We start from the raw sequence: 24,343 nt of genomic DNA, 5'->3' as shown, positions 1-24,343 counted from the left end.
CCATGCTGTACAGGTTTGTAGCCCAGGAGCAAGACTATACAGCCTAGGTGTGGAGTGGGCTCTGCCGCCTACGTTTGTGTAAGTCAACTTTAGGATGCTCACATGAAAAAATCACCTAACAACATTTTCCTCAGAACACATCCTTGTTAAGCAACACATGACTTATTTTTGGCATAAGCTTTTAATATCAAGTTTTATGAGCAAGGTTAGGCAAGTAAAATGTTCTGAGTCTAGGATATTAAAACACTGAGATGTTTAGCAGAACAGAAATTATAGTCAAACAGAAAAAATAGTAATAAAAAAACACTGAGATAAACAAACTAATTTTTTTTTTTTTTTTTTTTTTTTTTTGAGACAGAGTCCAGCTCTGTTGCTCAGGCTGGAGTGCAGTGGCGTGATCTTGGCTCACTGCAACCTCCGCCTCCCAGGTTCAAGTGATTCTCCTGCCTCAGCCTCCTAAGTAGCTGGGACTACAGACACATGCCACCACACCCAGCTAATCTTTGTATTGTTAGTAAGAGACAGGGTTTGCCATATTGGTCAGGCTGGTCTCGAACTCCAGACTTCAGGTGATCCCCTGCCTCGGTGTCCCAAAGTGCTGGGATTACAAGCATGAGCCACTGTGCCCAGGAAATTAACGTAACTTTTAAGAGAGTATAGAGCTCAAAATAATTTAACAAGCTAGTTTATTTTTTGTTTCATCTGCAAGATGAGACAGGAAAAAATACGATTTCTCCATGGTCACTTCTACTGGTTTTTTTTTGAGACAGAATCTCACTGTAGTGTCCAGGTTGGAATGCAGTGGTGTGATGACAGCAGCCTCAACCTCCCAGGCTCAAGTCATCTTCCCACCTCTGCCTCTGGAGTAACCGCAACTACAGGCGCACCATCACTGCACCCAGCTAAAGTTTTTTTTGGGTACAGACAGGGTCTCACTATGTTGCCCAGGCTGGTCGCAAACTCTTGGGTTCAAGCGACCCTCCCATCTCAGCCTCCCAAAGTGTTGGGATTACAGGTATAAGCTACCACGCCTGGCCCTATTTCTACTAGTTTCATCACTGGATTTGTGAGCCTAGCCCAACTTCCTCAACCCAATTGTCCTCAGAGGAGGCAATGTATTTCTCACTTCTGTAATTCCACACAGCAAACCCAAGATTTCAACATGCCCAGTAGCTTGCACGCAAATGTTTTGCTTATATTCTCCTCTTCCCCTTCTTTCTCATGGAACATCATTCAGCTTGGCAGAGAGAATCCAAAGCAGCACTTCCCCACACTATGCTCTGACAGGGTGGCAGGTGCCCAAGGGACAGCTCCCTCCAGCCTAGAGCAGCCCTGAGCATTTTCCATGTGGTGGTCAGGAAAAAGGTTGGAAATAACACATTTAAACCTCAGGAACTTCTGTACTCTCTGTCACCCTAGTCGTAAGGGAAATGGACTACAAAACACTGAAGGAAAAAAAAACATCCTTGACACACAAAAGTAATCATCTAACCGCAACTGTTCAAAGTTTACAACGCAGAGAGAAGCCTCTCAGTGCCTTGCTTTTTAACTATCAACCACATTCAACAAAGGTATAAAACACAATTACTTTATTGATTTCTTACAATCAAATACTGCCAACTAGCATTACTTCCACTCTTGCATCATTAAAAACAAAGGGTATTTCCTCCTTGGTATTTTCAAATGATGCACTATACAATAAACAAAGTTAGAACTTAAAATGCACCCTGATTAATTATGTAAACTGGTAATTTGTTTAAAAAAAGCATAATAATTTGGTTCCTTTCTTCATAAAATGGAAATTTAAATATTTCTTCTGATAGTCTTGAGGTTATTATGAGTAGTGCAAAGTGTGGCACATATAGTTTCATCTAGAAGGGTGTGTATCTTACACACCTTATTTAAACAAACAAAATGTGCATTAACAAAATGCATACAGTCAATGCATGATAGAAAGCATGTTTCAAATATAAGGCAGCCCCTCCGGCCACCATATTATTTAGGTTTTGCATTATCATTTATGGCATTATAGATTAATTACACATAACTTTTATACATTTTAACCCTGAAGATAAGAAAAATAACTGTTGCTTGAAAGAAATTATTCCAGGTAGCCATTTGGTTTGTATCAGGAGAAACCGAACCTCCATGAGTTTAGTGTCTGCCAAGTCGGAATCATTAGCTCAAGTGAGTGAATGAGATATGCGGCGCATTTCACAGTGACTGTTTCCCAAGTCCTGGCAATGCCTCTGCTCCCACAGTCCACCAGATGAAGCATTTCCGGGATGACCCTTCTATGTGGTTTTCCCTTTTCATTTTTTGTTTTGCTGGATTAATGATTACTGTATTATTTCCTCTTTTCCCCTTTTCTGTGGCCTTCCATTTTAATTACTCATAAATCCTTTCAGAATATCCTCAGAGAGCTCCATAAGGGGAAGTTCTGGAGAAGGAAAATCCAAGGGAGGAAGATTGGGGATTGGAATGTCCTTGGCTTTCCCGGTATTTGCTGCGAACTTCTGCCAGGTCGAGGAGGCTGTAGCAGTTTCTGAATGTGGTGGCAAGCTCCATAACTCTGATGTTTCTACAAAATCAGCATCTACATCCAGCTCCTTTTCTATTGGACCTTTTAGAAGTCTGGCCTTTTCAGCCTTTAGTTGTTTATTTTCTTTCCTTAATCTTTCATTCTCAGCCACAAGGAACTCCACGTGCCTCTTCAAATCTGCAATTTTGGTTGCCTGCTCCTCTATAATTGTTTTATCATCTTTTGGGGCTTTGCTTCCAATACATGGCTCTGCTGGCTCACTCTTTTGCTGAAGTAAATATAGTAGTGTGTCTGGATCCCTGTCAAAGATCCCCTGAATCTCAGGCAGGCATTTCTCTGTAGAAGGGCTGTACTTCTGAGAAAGGGGGCTCTGGCCCTCTGCATCCTCTGCAGAGGGTTTGTGAGATGCCTGAAGATGGGCAGCTACATCCTTGTCTGTGTTCTGCTGGGCTTTCAATCTTTCTTCACGTTGGGCCCTTTTCCATCTCTCTTGGATGAGGAGGAGCTGTTTCATATGGCTATCCCTTTGCAATTCCAGTGAAAGATGAGCCTATTACATAGAAGGAAAGGTAAAATTTGAAGAATTTTAACATTTTAAGTGTCTTAGTAATGTCCAACATACACTACTCCAAAATCCTCCTTTCTGAATAACCCAACAACACTTACAATTTACATACTATGTTTGCAAAAACACCATTCATTCAGAAAGTTAGAAGTCCTATTCCCAATCAATACACTAAATCAGATGTTTTCCTCAATGTGCCTGACCCCATGTGTAATGGCATTTGTACTCAACTTAAAATTAGAAATCTTTCCTCTGTAGACATACTAATTCTACCAACAGCTAAAAAGAAAGTCATCTTTATCAACAGTGTGTTTGGATAGTTCAAAGCATGCCTGTATCACGAGCAGATTCCATACTTTCAAAGGCAATGAAAGGGACAGAACACAACTTTAAAGTTCCCTTGGTTCAGTTTGAGAAACTAGTGGCTCTCCCTGCCACTGATATACCTCACAGAAATGATCTCCTTAACTGATACTTTTACAATAAAAAGTTTCAAACAAGATATTTTATATGTATTTATTTTAGAAACAGGGTCCCTGTTGCCGAGGCCGAAGTGCAATGGTCCAGTCATAGCTCACTGCAGCCTTGAACTCAGGTGTTCAAGTGATCCTCCCACCTCAGCCTCCCAAGTAGCTAGAACTACAGGCATGTGCCACCATGCACAGCTAATTTTTTAAAATTTTTGTAGAGATGGGGTCTCACTATGTTGCCCAGGGTGGTCTCGAACTCCTGGGCTCAAGTATGATCCCCCTGCCTTGGCCTCCCAAAGTGCTGGGATTATAGGCATGGGCCACCATGCCCAGTCTTATGAATAAATGTATCTTGAAACACTTGGCAGGGCCTCCCCAAACACAGAAGACAATTTAAAGCAATTGGTGAAACAAATTTAAAAGTACCTGAACTGCTTAAGAACTCAAGCAAAGACAAGTGGGAGACGGGTCACATTTAAATTATCTTTGACAAGCAAAGGGTAGTCCAGCTGGTTTCCTCTTGGCCAGGCCTGTTTACTGACTGTGAGCTAATGATCAAATAAGAGCTAATGATCAGGAATGGTCCAAAGAGGGCTCTCTAAAAGGTACATCTGGCTGGCAATCTGAGATCTGTGAGTAACCACTAGAAAAAAAGAAGTTTCTGCATTCCATGTCTGGGGCATCGACTGTAGTTCATTTAGTTTTAATTTCCGTTGTGAAGTGCTCTTCCCTTGCCCATTTTATATATTTTTGACTATAGCATTTTGAGAGGGACACAACGCTTTGCTATACACACAATTCAAGCCTCTACAAGAAAACCTTTCTAACCCTTGTTGAAAATATTGGGAACATGTCTCACCTGCTCAGACTGTGTCAGCTTCATGGCTTCAGAAAGATATGCTGTTAAAAGAAAAAACAGGCATGTTAATATGTGTCGCCGTTCTGTAATTAACAGGTAAAAGGAAGAGTTTTAATAATCCTCATATGACAAAGAGAACTGTTCTGATAAATAATTCTGATACAACTGGGGATTTTTTAAATAGAATTCTTAACTTCCCCAAAAGGATGTCAGTGGCAATAAAATGAAAATATTCCCTACCCTATCTTGAAGGTTTTGTTATTTAAAACTCCTATGGATTTTATAATTCAGAAACTCAAGATAGCCTCATCGGAAAAATAGGTTTAGGGAAGATTAAAATCAAACAAGAACCTATCCAAACCCTATTACTCATTATATACACAAAAACATCATGAGATTATCAATGACTTTGTGTTTTTTTTTTTTTTTGAGACGGAGTCTTGCTCTGTCGCCCAGGCTGGAGTGCTGTGGCCGGATCTCAGCTCACTGCAAGCTCCGCCTCCCAGGTTCATGCCATTCTCCCGCTTCAGCCTCCCGAGTAGCTGGGACTACAGGCGCCGCCACTTCGCCCGGCTAGTTTTTTGTATTTTTTTAGTGGAGACGGGGTTTCACCGTGTTAGCCAGGATGGTCTCGATCTCCTGACCTCGTGATCCACCCGTCTCGGCCTCCCAAAGTGCTGGGATTACAGGCTTGAGCCACCGCGCCCGGCCTCAATGACTTTGTATCCATCTGAATACCTGGAATCTATAGAAGTCATTTTGGACTCCTATAGAATCACTTCTAATGAATTGTCTCTGAGTTAAGCCATCAGCCTTATGGTTAAAAGCCCTAAGAACCTGTTGACATACTTACTGTGAGGAAGTTACTGAGGACAGTATAATGTCATTTATGAAGACCTTCAAAAAACTTCTCTGATCTTAGATCCTCGGTGACTATTTGTTTGAATTTTAATAGCCAATGTAAAAATTATTCTTTCCTCTTTAGGATGACTGCTAGAAAACTTAAGGCAAGTTCTTAAAAAAAATCCAAGAACTAATGGTACATTTTGTGAACTATACTACTAGTCCTTTCCCACTTTCTCTCTCTATGGATGTCCTTATCTATGCATCTTTAGTTACATTTGATATTTTATTATACATTCATCGGTAAGACATTTTATAACCTTTTGGGAACAAGGTTAGGTATAAATAACAAGTTCTGTATTATCAATGAATTGCCCATAATGAATCTCCATTTTTATCTTGCTTGTGTAAACATTTTTGGCATCTCTCATACCTATACTAAGTCCCTCTTTTGCCTTTTTGCAGATATGAGGCATTGCTTTCTGTCTAGTCTTAATCCAAATAATTTAATGATTTGATGTCATAACTTAAGAGTTCCTGCCTGCTAGGTTCTACCGTAGTCCTTAAGATACAATTATATCAGGGGTCCCAAACCCCCAGGCTGGTATTGGTCTATGTCTTGTTAGGAACTGGGCCACACACACAGCAGGAAGGGAGCAGCAGGCAAGCCAGTGAAGCTTCATCTGTATTTACAGCCACTCCCCACTGCTTGCATTACCACCTGAGTTCTGCCTCCCACCAGATCAGCAGCGGCATTAGCTTCTCATAGCACAAACCCTACTGTGAACTGCACATGCAAGGGATCTAGGTTGCACTCTCCTTATGATAATCTAATGCCTAATGATCTGTCACTGTCTCCCATCACCCCTAAATGAGACTGTCTAGCTGCAGGAAAACAAGCTCAGGGTTCCCACTGATTCTACATTACATTGAGTTGTATAATTATTTCATTATTTCTATTATTACATTGTAAAATATAAAGTGCACAATAAATGTAATGTGCTTGAATCATCCTAAAACCATTTTCCCCACCTCAGAGTCTGTGGAAAACTGACTTCCACAAAACCGGTCCCTGGCAGCAAAAAGGTTGGGACTGCTGAATTAGATGCTCCCTCTCCAGGAAAAAGGAGAGCTGGGGCCAGGTGCAGTGGCTAGCACTTTGGGAGGCCAAACAGGAGGACTGCCTGAGCCCAGGAGTTCCAGACTACACTGGGCAACATAGCGAGACCCTGTATCAATTTGAAAAGAATTAAAAGAAAAAAGAGAGTTGGTTATATAGTCTTTGCTCCAGCCATGCTTACCGTAATTACATCCTTCCCACAACACTTTGTCTTTTTTTCCTGTAGTAAGTCTGTACAGCTGCATACTAGTTTCTTTTCCTTTTGTTCATGTTTAAATCTGTGGAGATGGACGGGTGCGGTGGTTCACACCTGTAATCCCAGCACTTAGGGAGGCCGAGGCTGGTGGATCGCCTGAGGTAGGGAGTTCAAGACCAGCCTGGCCAGCATGGTGAAACCCCAGCTCTACTAAAAAAAAAAAAAAAAAAGAAAAAAAGAAAAAAAAATTAGCTGGGCGTGGTGGCAGGCGCCTGTAATCCCAGCTACTAGGGAAGCTGGGGCAGGAGAATCGCTTGAACCTGGGAGGTGGAGGTTGCTCTGAGCCAAGATCACGCCATTGCACTCCAGCCTGGGTAATGGAGCGAGACTCCAAAAATCTGCAGAGACATTCTGTCTGCTCTGCTATTGCTCTCTGATACACTGTAGACAAATTTTCTTAGACATCCCTTCCATGTTGCCTGCGTGTATTTGTCTCCCTGTTTGAACCACAGTTTGCTTTAAATCCACTTTCTTAACAAACGAATAGTTTTCACAAAACCAAGCTTTAGCCAACTGAAATGCCTCCCCACTTTGTAGAACCTTGAAATTGTGTATGACAAAGGAGGCTACCGAAGGAGATCCCAAAGCACAAAGAATACAACAAGAATCACACTGTCATTTAAAGTATTCCCCACATTTAAATCTTATAAATGGGGCAGTTTAAAGTTATTTTTAAAGAAGAAAAATTATTTTAAATCTGATTCCATGTTTATGGATTTCTTCCACAGACTCACAATAGATACAAATGTACAGCAACACAGAAATGTAGAAAAAGAGTACCTATCTCAAAAACTGCTAACAATTCTGGTTAAACTACTTCCTTTAATTATGATACGAGGCTAAAATGTAAAGTAGATATTAAGTAAATGATACAATAAAGGAACTAAGGAAATCTGAAGAATGTCTTAAAATAATAACATCTGGCCAGGCGCAGTGGCTCACGCCTGTAATCCCAACACTTTGGGAGGCCGAGGTGGGCGGGTCACTTGGTGTTAGGAGTTAGAGACCAGCCTGGCCAACATGGTGAAACCCTGTCTCTACCAAAAAATGCAAAAATTTGCCGAGTGTGGTGGTGCACGCCTGTATTTCCAGCTACTCGGGAGGCTGAGGCAGAAGAATCACTTGAGCCTGGGAGGTGGAGCTTGCAATGAGCTAAGATCATGCCATGGCACTCCACCCTGGGTGACAGAGCAAGACTCAGTCTCAAACAAAAACCAAAAAACAAAAAATAATAACATCTATTACTCTTCTATCAGGAATCTGTTAAACTGGTCCCAAAGCATAGAAAGTACAGCAATATACTGCCTCTGAATAAGGATAGAATCATTTTCATGTTACCACAGTTTCAAAAGGCTTAGGTTAAGATTTGTTTTCAAACAAAATATTGATCAAATCCATAAAAATACTGTGTACTCTGAAGTCTGCTCATCTTCTGAAATGCTCATTTTGCGTTCTAAGCACTGTTAATGGCTATTAACTTATTTAAGGTTTTGTTCTTCTGTTGTGTATGAAAGAAGAGAAATTCACTTAGGGATGTGCTTATCTGGCAAAAGAATGCTCACATGCTCAGTTTCATTTAATTTGGCCATTCATTGTCCACCTCAAGAGATCCTACCTTTCCTTAAAAGGAAAGAGACATCAAGCAACTTCTTATTTCAGCACATTTACAATACAACCACCACAAAGAGGCTATAAAGTCCTTAGCTAGGTAATCTCAGGGTATGTTTTTAGTCTCAGAATCTCCTCTGATCTTTGACAGCTGGACACCCAGGCCCCCTCTGTTTGCCCTTAAATTCTCTCATTTCAGCCTTTCCTTCCTATTAGTCTTTCTCAGATGTTGATCTTTTCTTGCCTCATCTCTAAAATCATTTCCAAATAAGTTGCTTCCTTACAGAATACACCTACATCCATACCTTTCAACACCAGTTATAAGCCCTAGAGATGCAAGTCAATTTCAAAAAGCGAGCTCATTTCAACCACGTCAATTTTCAACTCCATTCTAAAACACAAGTTGAAACCCCCAATCAACCCAGTGGGATTTACTAATCACATTAAGTTCTATCTCTATAATTTAAGCTAATGTGATCTAACAGATTGTCTTATTTTTCTACTCCTGAGAATGTCACAGAATTTAGACTGGGGGTGGGAAGTGGTTAATTGAAGCCCAACATCAGTTTTAAGTCTTCAAAGACAAGGATTAGGTTACAACTAAAACTTCCTTCTTTTTATATATTCATAACATCCCATAGCTCAGTGCGTAACATATGCTGATTCACTCCACTTAACATATGTTATATATATGTAACCATGACCATTTTGGGTTACATAAGGTATTGTTTCACTGGGGCATCCACATAAAACATGGTTTTCTTAAATAGTTAAACACGGTACATCGTCTTTGTAGTGACTACAGATTTAACAATCTGATTCATAACAAAATATGGTTTAGGAAAGATTTAAAGAGCACTAGTTGACATGTTTAACACTGTACAAAGCCCTCTCACCATAAAAACACCCAAAAATTTATGGGATATCTACTGTATGCTCGGACCTACAGCAGATACCTCCAGTACACTTCAGTGGCAAAAATATTTCTTTTTTAAAAAAAGTGGGGGTGGGAGGCTGGGGGAGGGATAGCATTAGGAGAAATACCTAATGTAGACGACGGGTTGATGGGTGCAGCAAGCCACCATGGCATGTGTATACCTATGTAACAAACCTGCACGTTCTGCACATATACCCCAGAATTAAAAAAAAAAAAAAAAGGGCTTGGCGCAGTGGCTGATGCCCATAATCCCAGCACTTTGGGAGGCCAAGGTGGGTCAATCATGAGGTCAGAAGTTTGAGACCAGCCTGAACAACATGGAGAAACCCCATCTCTACTAAAAATACAAGCCGGGTGTGGTGGCACACACCTGTATTCCCAGCTACTCAGGAGGCTGAGGCAGGAGAACCACTCGAACCCAGGAGGTGGAAGTTGCAGTGAGCCAAGACTGTGCCACTGCACTCCAGCCTGGGCGACACAGCAAGACTCCGTCTCCAAAAAGAAAAACAAACAAACAAACAAAACTTAAAATTTTCTCTGAAAATGTATTACTAACTTCTAGGCAAAAAACACTGTAGTGAGAAGACTTACCCAATCTACTGCCCACCTTGCAGTCTGTATTTCACAAGTAAAATATCAAGAGAGGGGCAGCTTCTGTCAGGAAAGAATATGGCTCTGATCATCATACTGGCCTAGAGGGAAAGGAACGTGCCTGCCAGCAGAAGACTTCAGGGTCTGCCCTAAGAAAGATGACCTGCACTCACTTTGGATGTGGCATGAGTAAAACATCCTTTCCCCAAAGATTTTTAAATTTTTTTTATTTCTATTTTTATACTTACCACTACACTAACGAGGACCCAAAGTTTTTCGGTTTGTTACTCAGCCAACAGAAACTGGTCTAAGAAAAACAGGCCCCCAAGATCTATTTCTGAGTTCAACATATGCTAGGTTGCTTGACTGACTAGGGTAAAATTAGGTCTTTGATAAGAAGCCAACAATTCTGAAATGAAAGCTATCATCAGCATGTTACTATAGGCATGCATGTAGAGATGAGATATTCAGAAGGGAAGCTAAAAAAAGACCACAGGAAAAATCTCCCACATTTTAGGTAACAAAAGTCTTTAGCAAGTTTTGCATTATCAGCATGTTAGAAAACAGAAACTCAGTGAAAATGAATTGGTTGGAACTGAATTGAATTACTATTTTGAGAACCTGAAATGGTAAATTATTTGAAACCCAAACTCCTTTTTTATAATAACTAAGATAAAATGGCAGACTTGTTACAATCAGCTCCTGTTTTTAGGGATCTTTGGGCTCAGAAGGCTGTGTCCAGGAATTGTTTGCCACATTTATGCCATCTTCATGGTTTAGAAAGAAGATTGGACTAGCAGGAGCTGGGAAATCCAACACACTTACTTGAAAAATAATCAAAGCTGATATTCTGGTGAGTCAGCAGTATCAGTCTTGTATATGAAAAGCAACACACATTATTACTATTGTGACTTTCTGCTCTTCAGTTTTACACTGAGTACTTAATAACACTCACCTGCAGCCTTTCTGTGACAAGAAATAGCCTCTTCGTATTTGCCTGCAGCTAATAAACGGTCTGCTCGTCTGCTCTGTTGATGAGCCTAGAAGACAAACATCCCTAAGTTGCTCTGGATCATAAAATAAAACACGATTTCTTTTAAAAAGCAACTACCTTTAAAGAAGATAAATAATACTGTTTGTTGCCACATATCAAATCACTATTACAGCTCTATCTGTAGCTGGGGAAATGTAATGGGTAGAGCCTGGAACTACAGCATCTGAAAGGAACTGGCAACTTCTTTCACTTCTACCATAAGCCCTCTCAAGGTTAACACCAGGCAATTAACTCCTTCATTGACTCACATTCTTCCACTCTTTGGAGATTAACCAAGAGTTACAATCATAGATTGTTATTCAAAATGTCTAGTTTCTTGATTTTTAACAAGCTCCTTTCAAAATAAGAGCTATTTTGTAGATACTTTCACTAATCTGTATAGTCTAAAAACTATAATCAGGAAATCACTCATCACGTAGTAAAATCCAAGCTTCTCTTCTATCATGTCATTCTTTCAACATTAAAGTTACTATGTTTTTAAAATAAAAAATTTGGACATTGCATAGTTGATGAATTCATGATACCAACATCTAATATTACAAAGATTGTTCTAAAGATATCTCATCAAAAGAACAAAGTCAAAAAAATCAGAAGTTCTAACAGCAAATAATGTAATTGCTCTTGAATTGCAAAGGAAAACTGATAAATAAGCAGTCACTGGCCTCCTTACACTTTAAGAATCTCAAAAGGGCTTTAAGGCCAGGCGCAGTGGCTCACGGCTGTAATCCCACCACTTTTGGAGGCTGAGGCAGGCAGATCATCTGAGGTCAGGAGTTCAAGACCAGCCTGGACAACATGGTGAAACCCCATCTCTACTAAAAATACAAAAATTAGCTGGGTGCGGTGGCTCATGCCTGTAATCCCAGCACTTTGGGAGGCTGAGGCGGGCGGATCACAAGGTCAGGAGATCAAGACCATCCTGGCTAACAGGGTGAAACCCGGTCTCTACTAAAAATACAAAAATTAAAAATTAGCCGGGCATGGTGGCGAGCGCCTGTAGTCCCAGGCTACAGGCGCTGAGGCTGAGGCAGGAGAATGGCGTGAACCCCGGAGGTGGAGCTTGCATTGAGCCGAGTTCGTGCCACTGCACTCCAGCCTGGGCGACAGAGTAAGACTCCGTCTCAAAAACACAAAACCAAAAACAAAAACAAAAATTAGACAGGCGTGATGGCGGGCGCCTATAATCCCAGCTACTTAGGAGGCTGAGGCAGAGGCTGCAATGAGGCGACATCATGCCACTGCTCTCCAACCTGGGTGAAGAGAATGAAACTCCATCTCAAAAAAAAAAAGCTTTAATATACATTATTTCAGCTGCTTTAATTACGACTTTGTGAATGCATTTTCCTCTCTTACATAAGGAGGCCCAAAAGACTGGTGGGGGTCGTGTAACTTACATAAGATTATACATTTAACTAGCAAGGAGAAAGGCAGAGATCATCAGCTAAAGTTTCCTACCTCATGTAACGGTTTTCCTCAGTTACAAACTCACACATGATTTAGCAAAGCTTCACAGCTTCACAAAAAAGCGAAAAGCATTGTACACCCATGTTCATAACAGCATTATTCACAACAGCCAGAAGGTGAAAGCAATCCAGATGTCCATCAATAGATGGAGATGGATAAATGCAGTATATACACACAAAGGAAAGGTACTGTCTTTAAAAGGAAGGTACTTCTGACACATACTACAACATGGATGAACTGTGAGGACATTAGACTGAATAAAATAAGCCAGTCATAAAAGGACAAATACTATACAAACCAACTTATTCGGTATCTAAAGTAGTCAAACTCATAAAAACAGGAAAGTTGAATGGTGGAACAAATCATTGAATGGGGGAGGGGTAAACGGGGAGTAGGTATTCAAATGGCATAGTTTCAGTTTTGCAAGATGAAAAAGTTCTGGAGATTTGTTGCACAACCATGCAAATATACTTAACACTACTAAACTGTACACTGAAAAATAATTAAGAGGGTAAACTTTACGTGTTTTTTACATCACTTAAAAAAGGTGAAAAGTGGCCGGGTGTTGTGGCTCCTGCCTATAATCCCAACACTTTAGGAGTCCAAGGCAGGCAGATCCCTTGAGCTCAAGAGTTTGAGACCAGCCTGGGCAATATGGTGAAAACCCATCTCTACAAAAAATACAAAAATTAGCCGGATGTGGCACTCGCGTCCCAGCTACTCAGGAGGCTGAGGTAGGATCATCACTTTGAGCCTGGGAAATGGAGGCTGCAGTGACCTGTGATCACACCACTGCACTCCAGCCCGGGCAACAGAGTGAGATCCTGTCTCAAAAAAAAAAAAAAGTCGGGCACAGTGGCTCATGTCCGTAATCCCAGCACTTGCGGAGGCCAAGGCGGGTGGATCACCTGAGGTCAGGAGTTTGAGACCAGCCTGGCTAACGTGGTGAAACTCTGTCTCTACAAAAATTAGTCGGGCATGGTGGTGGGTGCCCGTAATCCCAGCTACTCCGGAGGCTGAGGCAGGAGAATCACTTCAACCCGGGAGACAGTGGTTGCAGTGAGCTGAAATCGCACCATTACACTTCAGCCTGGGCAACAGTGAGACTTGGTCTCAAAAAAAAACCCAAAAAAACAAAAACAAAAAAAACCCAAATCTGTTCTGTCAGCTGAAAAATGATTTGTCTTGGATGCTTTTTAAAGACATGTCCCTTTGATGCTGCATAAAATACTTCACAGAATCACGTTTGCAATTGAGATTATAAATATTCTGGGCACGTTTACAAATCATACTCAGTATAAAATACAGGTGAAGACAAAAGTAGAAAACAGCACTTCCAGCAATGCATTGCTGTTTGCCTTCCCCCCCACCCCCCCACCCCCCGCTTCTATTTTTGTAAGAAACAAACAAGCAACAATCTTAAAGACAAGATTGGTGCCTTTCAATTAGAGGATTTCAGATACTTTTTATTCTTTAAGTAGTAATCAAACTTTCCTCTAAGTCTTAACATATGCCTGGGAACAATAGGTCACAAGAAATGACTGGGTAGGGTGGGCGCAGTGGCTCACGCCTGTAATGCCAGCACTTTGGGAGGCTGAGGCAGGCAGATCACTCAAGGCCAGGAGTTCAAGACCAGCCTGGCCAATATGGCGAAACGCCATCTCAACTAAAAGTACAAAAATTAGCCTGGCGTGGTGGCACATGCCTGTAATCCCAGCTACTCAGGTGGCTGAGGCACAAGAATTGCTTGAACAACCTGGGAGGCGGAGGTTGCAGTGAGCTAAGATCATGCCACTGCACTCCAGCCTGGGCAACAGAGCAAGACAGCCTCAAAAAAAGACTCGGGGATTAAAATGGATGAATTTTAACCTGGAGACTTGGACTGAACAAAAAACACATTCTGAACACATGAGCATTTTCTAGTACCCACAAATTACACAGATCTTTTGGGAACAGAATGTACATGATGAAGAAAGCTAGTATGTACAAGCAGTTATGATTAACCTAATTTCTCTAATGAACATGTTTTGATACTATTAAAGCAAGTGTTATTAAATCAAAGGGCTCTAGGTTTTAATAAAAATACAAATCACCTGGTTAAAATACAGATTCTAAAAGGCCAGGCGCAGTGGCTCACACCTATAATCCCAGCACTTTGAGAGGACGAGGAGGGAGAATCGCTTGAACCAGAGAGGCAGAGGTTGCAGTGAGCCGAGATCATGCCACTGCACTCCAGCCTGGGCAACAAGAGTGAAGCTCCATTTCAAAAAAAAAAAAAAAGAAAAGAAAAAGATTCTGATTCAGGAGGTTTGGAGCACGGCTTGAGACTCCACCCAGGAAAAGTCAAAGTTTCTGGCTTACGGATACACTCTAAGAAGCAGGGATGAGATGCTATTTCAGGTTACTTCATTCTAACACCTTTTTTCTATCTGTGTGTCACTAATGACTTCAATCACTTTCTATCTTATACTATGGATATTTATGTAGCTCCATAATTAAATTTCAAACTCTGTGATGACAGAATAAACTGTTAATTGAACACCAAAAAAATAAAAAGTTCTCAAACAGTCAGAGCAGGTCCTCATGGCTCTCCCAACTCCCTTAAAACATTCCCATGTAGGGTCCAATCTCTAATCAGTCTGCCAATTTAGGAGTTAAATCTCATTATAGTTTCAGATTATTGCTGAGCTCAACAAAAACACACCATCTCCTCTGGGTTATTTAGCACCAGAGCAATCAAATTTCATATTTTAAGTAGAGTTCCTACTATGTTCTTATTAGACACACAGCAAACACAGACTCGATAGAGCTCAACTGCCAACGTTCAAATCTCAATTTGACCACATATGAGACACATGAGCCCGGCTTTCCCAATTATCTGCCTCAGTTTTCTCATCTCTAAAATGAGAGTTATTGTCTGCTTATGTAAATTTGATGGCACCACAAACAAAAGAGTTTGTGAAAATTAAACTAGATGAAACATCACAGTGCTTAGAATGGTGCCTGGTACTGGTACATACTCGATATATCCCTCATTAAGTACTACAAGACAATAGAAGTGACGGAAGTACCTGCCATCAAGAAGTTGACAATATTGTTGGGTCTAGACTAAATTGCATTTTTTGAAAAATTTTCATCTTAATTATTTTTGAGACAGGGTCTTGCTCTGTTGCCCAAGCTGGAGCGGAGTGGTGCAATCATAGCTCACTGAAGCCTCAATATCCTGGGCTCCAGCAAGCCTGCCACCTCAGCCTCCTGAGTAGCTAGGAATACAGTCACATGGCACCACACCCAGCTAAGTTTTATTTTTTGTAGAGGTGGGGTCTTGATATCTTGCCCAGGCTGGTTTCAAACTCCTGGGCTCAAGCAATCTTCCTCCCTCCCTCACCCAAAGTGCTGGAATTATAGGCATAAGCCACTATGCCCAGCTAAATTGCATTTTTTATAAACTGAAGATTTTACAGAAAACCTATCTTGGTGGTGGTTATTTTTAAAACAACTTTTACAGTTTACACATATTAAAACTGGTCTCTCTTTAAATACTGTTCTTGGTAGAATCACAGCCATTAAAAGTAATAGGCTGAGGCCGGGAGCGGTGGCTCACATTTGTAATCCTAGCACTTTGGGAGGCCGAGGCAGGCAGATAACGAGGTCAGGAGTTTGAGACCAGCCTGGCCAACACAGTGAAACCCCGTCTCAACAAAAAATACAAAAATTAGCCAGACATGGTGGCGACCACCTGTAGTCTCAGCTACTCGGGAGGCTGAGGCAGGAGAATCGCTTGAACCTGGGAGGCAGAGGCTGTGGTGAGCCGAGATTGCGCCACTGCACTCCAGCCTGGGCAACAGAGTGAGGCTCCACCTCATAAAGAAAGAAAAAAAAAAAAAAAAAGCTGGGCACGGTGGCTCACGCCTATAATCCCAGCACTCTGGGAGGCCGAGGTGGGAGGATTGCTTGAGACCACCATAGGCAACACAGTGAGACCCCATTTCTACAAAAAACAGAAAAATTAGCTGGGTGTGGTGCTGAGCACCTGTAGTCCCAGCTACAGGAGGGACTGGTAGGAGGATTAGGAGCTCAGGAGGTTGAAGCTACAGTGAGCCGTGATTACGCCACTGCACTCTAGTCTGTGGGACAGAGGAAGATACTATCTCAAAAAGAAAAGGGTAATAAGTCCATAAATATGTTTCTCTGGTAATTCAAAATTAGTTATGACATTCACAATAAAACAGTCCCACCTCTCTGTACTTCCTAGGCAATCCATATGATTCTGTGGGACTTCCCGCATTCTTTTTTTTTTAATTGCTTGATGGGTTACGTTAGATTGAGGTCTACAGCTGTGGTTGCCCATTATTTCTGACAGATGATTCATTTTGTAAACAGCTGACATAAACTTATGGTATTGATAACTATAGATAGAACTGTAAATATATTTTCTCTTATGATTCCCTTGCTTTTTTTTTGAGATGGGGTCTCATTCTGTCACCCAGAGGCTGGAATGTAGTGGTATGATAACGACTCACTGCAGCCTCAACCTCCTGGGCTCAAGTGATCCTCCTATCTCAGTATCTCAAGTAGCTGGAACCACAGGCATGTGCCACCATGCTCAGCTATTTTTTTTTTTCTTTTGGTAGAGACCAGGTTTCACTATGTTGCCCAGGCTGGTCTTGAACTCCTGGGCTCAAGCGATCCACCTGCCTTGGCCTCTCAAAGTGCTAGGATTACAGGTGTGAGCTACCATACTGGGCCCACATTCTTGTATTACCTTGTCGTCTGGATACCTAAAGTATCCCTTCTCCCGATTTTCAAACTTAGGAGCAGCGAATATCAAGAAAGTCTAATTAATGTGACATTCAGAGGCTAGCCAGGTAGAAATATAGGTCTGCAGAAAGCAGGAGTGAAGCAGACAAGCCTGAAAAGGCAAAAGAGAGAGGGAGAGTCTGATTAAGTCTGACAGGCTCCATACGTTCATAAACCAAGCTACATTTTACCCCTGCCCTTCCTGCACCCTTCTTTGGAGTCCAATAAATTATCTATTTTGGCTTAAGCTAATTTTAAGTGGGTTTTCATCAACTATAACCAACAAAAATCCCAGCTACAACAACTAGGTTACTAAGTGACTGCCATCACTGACAAGTACCTTTTACTTCCACATGCTAACTGCCCCAAAAATACATGTTCAATACTACCTTCTTTCCCAAAAGAAAACAGTATTCCTTTCTATAACTTTCTATTTGTTTTCTTCTGTGTCCTTGGGGAAAGCTGTTAAGTAAAGATGAAAAGAAAAGGAACACCAGGCCAGGCATGGTGGCTCACGCCTGTAATCCTCCTTTGGTTTCGGAGGCCAAGGCGGGCAGATCACAAGGGCAAGAGTTCAAGACCAGCCTGGCCAACATGGAGAAACCCCGTCTATACTAAAAATACAAAAATTAGCCAGGCATGATGGCATGCGCTGATGGTCCCAGCTACGCAGAAGGCTGAGGCAGGAGAATCGCTTGAACCCGGGAGGCAGAGGTTGTGGTGAGCTGAGATTGCGCCATTGCACTCCAGCCTGGGCAACAGAGCGAGACTCTGTCTTAAAAAAAAAAAAAAAGAAAAAGAAAAAAAACACCATATGAACACTGTACTGAAAAGACAGCAGAGGAAAATCTAATATTCACCTGACCTTATGGTAGGGTCTTCAGTCGAAAGAGAAATCTCACTCACTTGCCCTTTCCCAATCAATGTGTGTCTCCTACAAACAAGTAGCAAACAATTACCTCAAATCAATAAGCACTGAATTGACTGTCTAATATAATGCAATTATACTTAAGATAAGAGCTCAAGTGTTGGAGAATTCCAGGAAAGACTTTTTTTTTTCCCCCCGAGACAAGGTCTCACTCAGTTTCTCAGGCTGCAGTGCAGTGCAGTGCAGTGGTGTGAGCTCAGCTCACCACAATCTTCACCTCCTGGGTTCAAGCGATTCTCCTGTTTCAGCTTCCTAAGTAGCTGGGATTACAGGCATGCGCCACCACACCTGGCTAATTTTTGTTTTGTTTTGTTTTTTGATATGGAGTTTCACTCTGTCACCCAGGCTGGAGTGCAAGGGCACGATCTTGGCTCACTGCAACCTCTGCCTCCTGGGTTCAAGCAATTCTCCTGCCTCAGCCTCCCAGTCACCCAGGCTGGAGTGCAAGGGCACGATCTTGGCTCACTGCAACCTCTGCCTCCTGGGTTCAAGCAATTCTCCTGCCTCAGCCTCCCAAGTAGCTGGGATTACAGGCACCCACCACCACACCTAGCTAATTTTTATTTTCTGTAGAGATCTGGTTTCACCTTTTGGCCAGGCTGGTCTTGAACTCCTGACCTTAGGTGATCCACCCACCTCAGCCTCCCAAAGTGCTGGGATTACAGGCGTGAGCCACTGTGCCCAGCCCAATCTTGCTTTCATATCCTACCATGACCACTTACCCTGTATTTCAAAGTCTTCATCTTTAAAATGGGGGGGAATATCTCATATTTAGCTATTAAGAGGAAGATAAAAATATACATAACGTGTCCGATGCCAATCCCACCACTTAGCAATAACTGCTGGATATCTCTTAGTATTCTCTACCTCCTTTTTCCAGAGTGCTTTCATTATGCCTAGCTCAGCTTGTAACAAAGAAATAAATTTTCCTTGGAATTTTTCAGGGCACAAAGAAGAGGTTCAAATCTTTTTACCTTGAAGATTTTAAGGACAATATAATTAAAATGGGATAGTTATAAGGACTCCAGGTATGCACAAGGCCATTCCTTGGACCATGATATCTGATTACTTTTCTTACAGAAGCTAGAAAGTAAGAAGCTTCATTAACTATCTCATGTGATGTGAGAACTGACCACTCTGGAGGGAAGCTGTTACTCAACAAACATGCTCAGCACTCTTAAGGGCTAAACACATAGAAAACGATTGTGGCCAGGCAGTCACATGGACCCTGTCCTTTGCAGCGGAGGTAAGCAAAACATGAGCAATAGTCATGTATAAATTAAGATCTGATATCACTTTCCGAATCAGCAGCAAACAAACCAAAGAACTAGAAATTATCTCACATAAGTTTTGACATTTGTTACCAGTAGTTACATTGACAAAATTAAGTGTATGGAAAGAAATATCTAAATATACACTAATTTTATTAAGTTATAATTTTTCCATATTTAAAATTGACAGGCTGGGCACAGTGGCACACGCCTGCAATCCCAACACTTTGGGAGGCTGAGACAGGAAGATTGCTTGAGGCCAGGAGTTCAAGACCAGCTTGGGCAACACAGCAAGACCCCAACTCTACAAAAAGTTTTTGAAAAAATTAGCTGGGCATGGTAGTGCAAACCTGTAGTCCCAGCTACTGTGGAGGGCTCAGGCAGGAGGATCCCTTGAGTGTGAGCAACAGAATACGACCCTGTCTCTTAAAGAAAAATTGACCAAAAAACCCTGATGAAACAAACTTACTCAGAGTTCAAAGACTAGCTATTTTTTTTTAGTGGAAGTACAATTTTTCTTTTGACAAACTTCAATAACCAATTAGAATCCATTACCTCTGTGATACATATTAAAATGAATATTTCAAACTAGTCTCTTCCGGATCTTAAAAATTCACTGTGAGGAATTTCTAAGGCCCTTACTGCCAAACCTAACATAAAAGAATCAATACTGGAGCAGAGGTAATAAATGCTAACACAGAATCTACAGTTCAATATAGATGAGAACCACATTGAAATGAACATGATGAGTACAATATGGCAGCATTGGTAGAAACAGGTCTTCATATCAAAATAACTAGTGATTCATAAGGTATTTAAGTCACTGACCTAAGTAATTACCTAATTATCTCAGCTTAGGCTTATTTATCTGTAAAACTGGAAAACCCATCTTACTAAGTTCCGAGGATGTTCTGAGGACACATGATTACAAATCCATGTACTGTGATGAGTCCTTATACAATGAATTTGGATGACACTACGATGTCATTAGACACAGCTTACTGCATTACTAATTCTGAGTATAGAAAAAGAAAAAGCTTGTATAATACTAGCGAAATTTTCAAAGACATTCAAATTATAGCATTGAGAACTATCTCTCATCTTGAGTCAATTAGATACTAAGTTAGGTGTTCTCACATAAAAGAATGTCAGAATTTTCATAGCCAGGCGTGGTGGCACATGCCTGTAATCCCAGCTACTCAGGAGGCTGAGGCAGAGAACTGCTTGAACCCGGGAGGCGGAGGTCGCAGTGAACCCAGATCGCATCACTGCACTCTAGCCTAGGCGAAAGAATGAGACTCTGTCTCAAAAAAAAAAAAAAAAAAGAATGTCAGAATTTTCAAAAACCCCATCTTATAAAACTGTGAGTGACAATTCTGAGTGCCAGAGGCCTGTAATTGGTACTGATTCAAGTAACTGTCAATGTCTGTCCTGCTGTTACCTTCCAATAAACAACTATGCTGGAAATCAAATCTTTCAAGACTCAAATGGTTTAAGAATTCAAGGTGTCGGCCGGGCATGGTGGCTCACACCGGTAATCCCAGCACTTTGGGAGGCCAAGGTGGGCAGATCACGAGGTCAGGAGATCGAGACCATCTGGCCAACATGGTGAAACCCTGTATCTACTAAAAATACAAAAATTAGCTGGGTGTGGTGGTGCGTGCCTGAAATACCAGTTACTCGGGAGGCTGAGGCAGAAGAATCGCTTAAACCAGGGAGTAGGAGGTTGCAGTGACCTGAGATCGCTCCACTGCACTCTAGTCTGGTGACAGAGAGAGACTCCGTCTCAAAAAAAAAAAAAAAAAAAAAGAATTCAAGATGCCAAATTTCTGACACTTGCCCACATAAATTTTATGGCTGGAATATGGAGTTACACTAGCCTGCTTAAAATGACTGTGTGTCGACATTCAATCCGTTTTATAAAGAGGAGAATTTAAATAGTATTGCCACCATTTAACTAAGTTTTCCTAAACTGGTAGTGATTCTGCAGTTCCATCTGCAATTGTCACCCAGTTTCAGTCTCCTCATAAAACACCACACATTTGTGGGGCAGTTGGCAGGGGTTATGCTGCAGCCAAATAAAGTGAAGCTACCTAGAACTGAACCAATGGTCATTTGGCAAGGACACCTGAACTCTGAAGCACTTTGTAAACAGCTGAATATTTCTAGTAATACTCCTATGAAGTTTCAGTACTGAGCCATCCATTATATTTCATTGCAAACTATTTGTCGCCTTAAAAACAAGAAAACGGCAAGACAGTTCCCTGGCTGAGTCAGAGTCTCGATCAGTCGCCCAGGTCGGAGTGCACAATCTCGGCTCACTGCAACCTCCACCTCCCGGACTCAAGCGATCCTGCCACCTCAGCCTCCCCAGTAGCTGAGACCACAGGCTGGCGCCACCACGCCCGGCTATTTTTGTTTTTTTTTGTAGAGACCGGGTTTCGCCATGTTGCCCAGGCTGGTCTCGAACTCCTGAGCTCAAGTCATTCACCGGCCTCTGCCTCTCAAAGTGCTAGGATTACAGGCATGAGCCACGGCACATGGCCAGTTCCCTGGTTTAAAAAAACTCACAAATGTAGTCCAATTAGACTTAAGCGTAAATAACTCTTACCTATCACCTGGGGCAAGACCCAACTTAAAACTGGGAGGGGCGCCTCTCAACAGTTAACCTAGTACCAGTGATTTCGTCTGAGAATCTTAGGCTTTTAAAGCTCAAGTCCAAACCTTTATTCTACAAATAGATTTTAAAGTAAGGGCTTATGGTCTGGTTACAATCGCTAATTCTTGCACTGTACTATGTACTTAGTACAGTTATAAGTGCTTTACACCTATTTACTCCTTTAATCCTCCCAACGAACCTGAAGCAGAGTGAAGTCAAGTAGTTTGCCCAAGATAACACAGCTATCAAGTGACGAGGTTAGAATTCAAATCCAAGCAGCAAAGCTTCAGAACCTATAGTCTTAAACCACCAGACTCTACTGCTCTACTAGGGCTCAGAGTTCTAATGTGAGAAACGAATCCTCTATAGTGCTTTTCCTCAATCCTACCATCGCAAAGAATTGCAAACCTTTGACTCAGAAGTTCTTCCTGCGTGCATCCTTAAGTAATCTGACTTTTGCATCCAAAATGGGTAACCTCTCTGGAAAACTAAAAGATGCAATGGCCAGTCTGAAAAGAACTCATGTTTCCCGTTAGTGGGACTCTGTTTCGTTGTTGTTGATGTTTTTTTATTGCAACACCTGAAACGCCTTAAAACACAAGTAAACAGGCTATCAGCCATTTTCCTGAGAACAGCAAACACCTATTACACTTTCATGATGCCTAAATTGATGAATCTGAGCTGAAAACAGGAACGGCTGTCTTTTTCCCAGCTGTCTCTAATATATTTGGAAGAAAGTAGACTCAGTTTATGCATGTGAAAGTATGTGAGAAATCAGTGGGAAGTAGGGGGTGAGGAGGCTATTCATTCCTCCATCTCTCCAAAGCGTGGCGACTTAGACTCAGACCCTCCTGCTAGAACTCAAAACCAGTATCACACACCATTTCTGCCTTGGACGGCTTCAGTGCCTCTCCAGGCTGCAGGGAGGTGGCTACGTGGCGCTAGGAGGACTTCCCCCAGCCAGAGAGGAGGTGGCAGCCCCAGCTGGTGGCATCCCCTCGCCCGGGGCCCCGCGGCAGGGGGCGCCAGGAGCTTCCCGGGGATCCCCTAAGAGGGCTAAGTCTGAAGTGACTGGCCTGGAGCCGCAGCTGGGCCAGGGCCTGCCTAGCACCCCCTCACAGCCTCTGCGACCACCCCTGCCAAACCAACCTCCCAGCCTCAAGGGTTAGCCGACTCGCCGGGGCCGGCGCCGGGCTCCTGAGGCAAAAGCACCCAAGACGGACGCTATATTCTGTGGGACACTCACCAGGTTGAGGGGTCCTTCCATTACTTCCATAGACCCCGGGGTAAGCGGCGGCCTTAGGAAGGGGAGTAGTGGCGCCGGGGAACATGGAGGGGACTGCTGGGGAGCGCGACGCAGCCGCAGAGACTGCGGCCCCTCTCTGCGCCCCAAGAGCCAGCGGTAGGCGCTGAGTGAGCAACAACCTCACCACTTCCTCCTCCGGCGCCGCGCCGCGGGACCGCCCCCTGCGCCACCGCCGAGGCCACGCACGGCGCCATGACGTCACACGCGCAAAAGGCTGGTTCAAGGTGGGAGTGAGGACAGGCAGTGGGTGGGGCCCAGGGAAGGTGGGGCACCAGCTGGCGTACGGTTGCGAGCAGTCAGTCTTTCCTCTCACGAGAAGCGTTAGTTCATATCTTAAAGTCTACTCTGAGGTCACGTGAGGGGGTATAGCCTTGTTGTTGAAGAATTGAAATGGCTGTCTTCTGCAACTGGCTTCTCACTTTTCCTTTTAGACTGACTTTTCCTTAAATCTGCTCATCGTTACACCCTTACTTGTACTCCCATCCACACCTTTATCCTTGTACAGGATTCATTTTTTCAAAAGGCTGATTTGAGCAATTCTAGACCATGCACTGGACTAACCCCCCTAGAGGTCCGCAAGCTTGAATGATTTAGGGCTCTGCCCTCAAGTTGCTCACAAACTGATAGGGAAAATGATTTTGGTCTAGCCAAATACAACACTTGCTTCATTTAACAAGTATCTGCCAAACCAAAGCTAAGTCTTTCTGTCATGGAATTCACTGACAAATAGTTGTGATTTATGCTGGAAAGGGAACACATAGGGAGCTGTGATACAGTAACCAAGATGGAGTTGGGTGGTAAAGGAAAGCCTCTGGGGAGGGCGTGTGTTTTTTTGTGAGAAGGGGTCTTGCTGATGCAATCTTCACTCACTGTGACCTCCCTCTGCCCGCCCCCTGCCCCAGGCAATCCTCCCACCTCAGCCTCTTAAGTAGCTAGGAACTACAAGTGTCCAGGCCAGGTTAATTTTTGTATTTTTTGTAGAGATGGGGTTTCACCGTGTTGCCTATGCTGGTCTTGAACTCCTGAGCTCAAGTGAGCTCGAATGATCCGCCCTCCTGGACCTCACAAAT

The 24,343-nt window shown here is 42.5% G+C and overlaps 1 protein-coding gene across 6 annotated transcripts; it reads right to left on the bottom strand.

Annotated features, from left to right (window-relative positions):
- Positions 1-671: 671 nt before the first annotated feature.
- On the bottom strand, positions 672-23,462 carry NRBF2 (nuclear receptor binding factor 2). Of its 6 annotated transcripts, XM_021943419.2 has the most exons (7): positions 23,214-23,302; positions 17,975-18,043; positions 17,075-17,221; positions 10,747-10,831; positions 9,792-9,854; positions 4,437-4,477; positions 672-3,092 (listed from the first exon to the last, which is right to left on the bottom strand). In XM_021943419.2, exons 6-7 carry the CDS (start codon positions 4,458-4,460, stop codon positions 2,385-2,387), a joined length of 732 nt encoding a protein of 243 aa, XP_021799111.1. In that variant the 5' UTR covers positions 4,461-4,477; positions 9,792-9,854; positions 10,747-10,831; positions 17,075-17,221; positions 17,975-18,043; positions 23,214-23,302; the 3' UTR covers positions 672-2,384. The 6 variants fall into 6 exon arrangements, with proteins under 6 accessions (XP_021799111.1, XP_031508080.1, XP_017818498.1 ...); XM_031652220.1 differs by lacking the exon at positions 17,075-17,221; XM_017963009.3 differs by lacking the exons at positions 9,792-9,854; positions 17,075-17,221; positions 17,975-18,043 and adding an exon at positions 6,581-6,805 and having other exon boundaries at positions 23,214-23,351.
- Between the last annotated feature and the right edge of the window lie 881 nt (positions 23,463-24,343).

Source organism: Papio anubis, chromosome 11 (genome assembly GCF_008728515.1).
Source record: "Papio anubis isolate 15944 chromosome 11, Panubis1.0, whole genome shotgun sequence".
Taxonomy (NCBI): domain Eukaryota; kingdom Metazoa; phylum Chordata; class Mammalia; order Primates; family Cercopithecidae; genus Papio; species Papio anubis.
The sequence above is the reverse complement of the archived record's forward strand: the minus strand, read 5'-3'. Positions and strand labels throughout refer to the sequence as shown.

What these genes read in the sequence shown, in the direction of transcription:
- NRBF2 (XM_003903898.3), bottom strand. Translation starts at nt 23,243, where the DNA reads ATGGAAGTAATGGAAGGACCCCTCAACCTG. An exon ending in TGGAAGGACCCCTCAACCTG is followed by an intron (nt 10,832 to 23,213) that starts GTGAGTGTCCCA and finishes TTTGTCTTCTAG; the next exon opens with GCTCATCAACAGAGCAGACG. An exon ending in TTGTCACAGAAAGGCTGCAG is followed by an intron (nt 4,478 to 10,746) that starts GTGAGTGTTATT and finishes TTCTTTTAACAG; the next exon opens with CATATCTTTCTGAAGCCATG.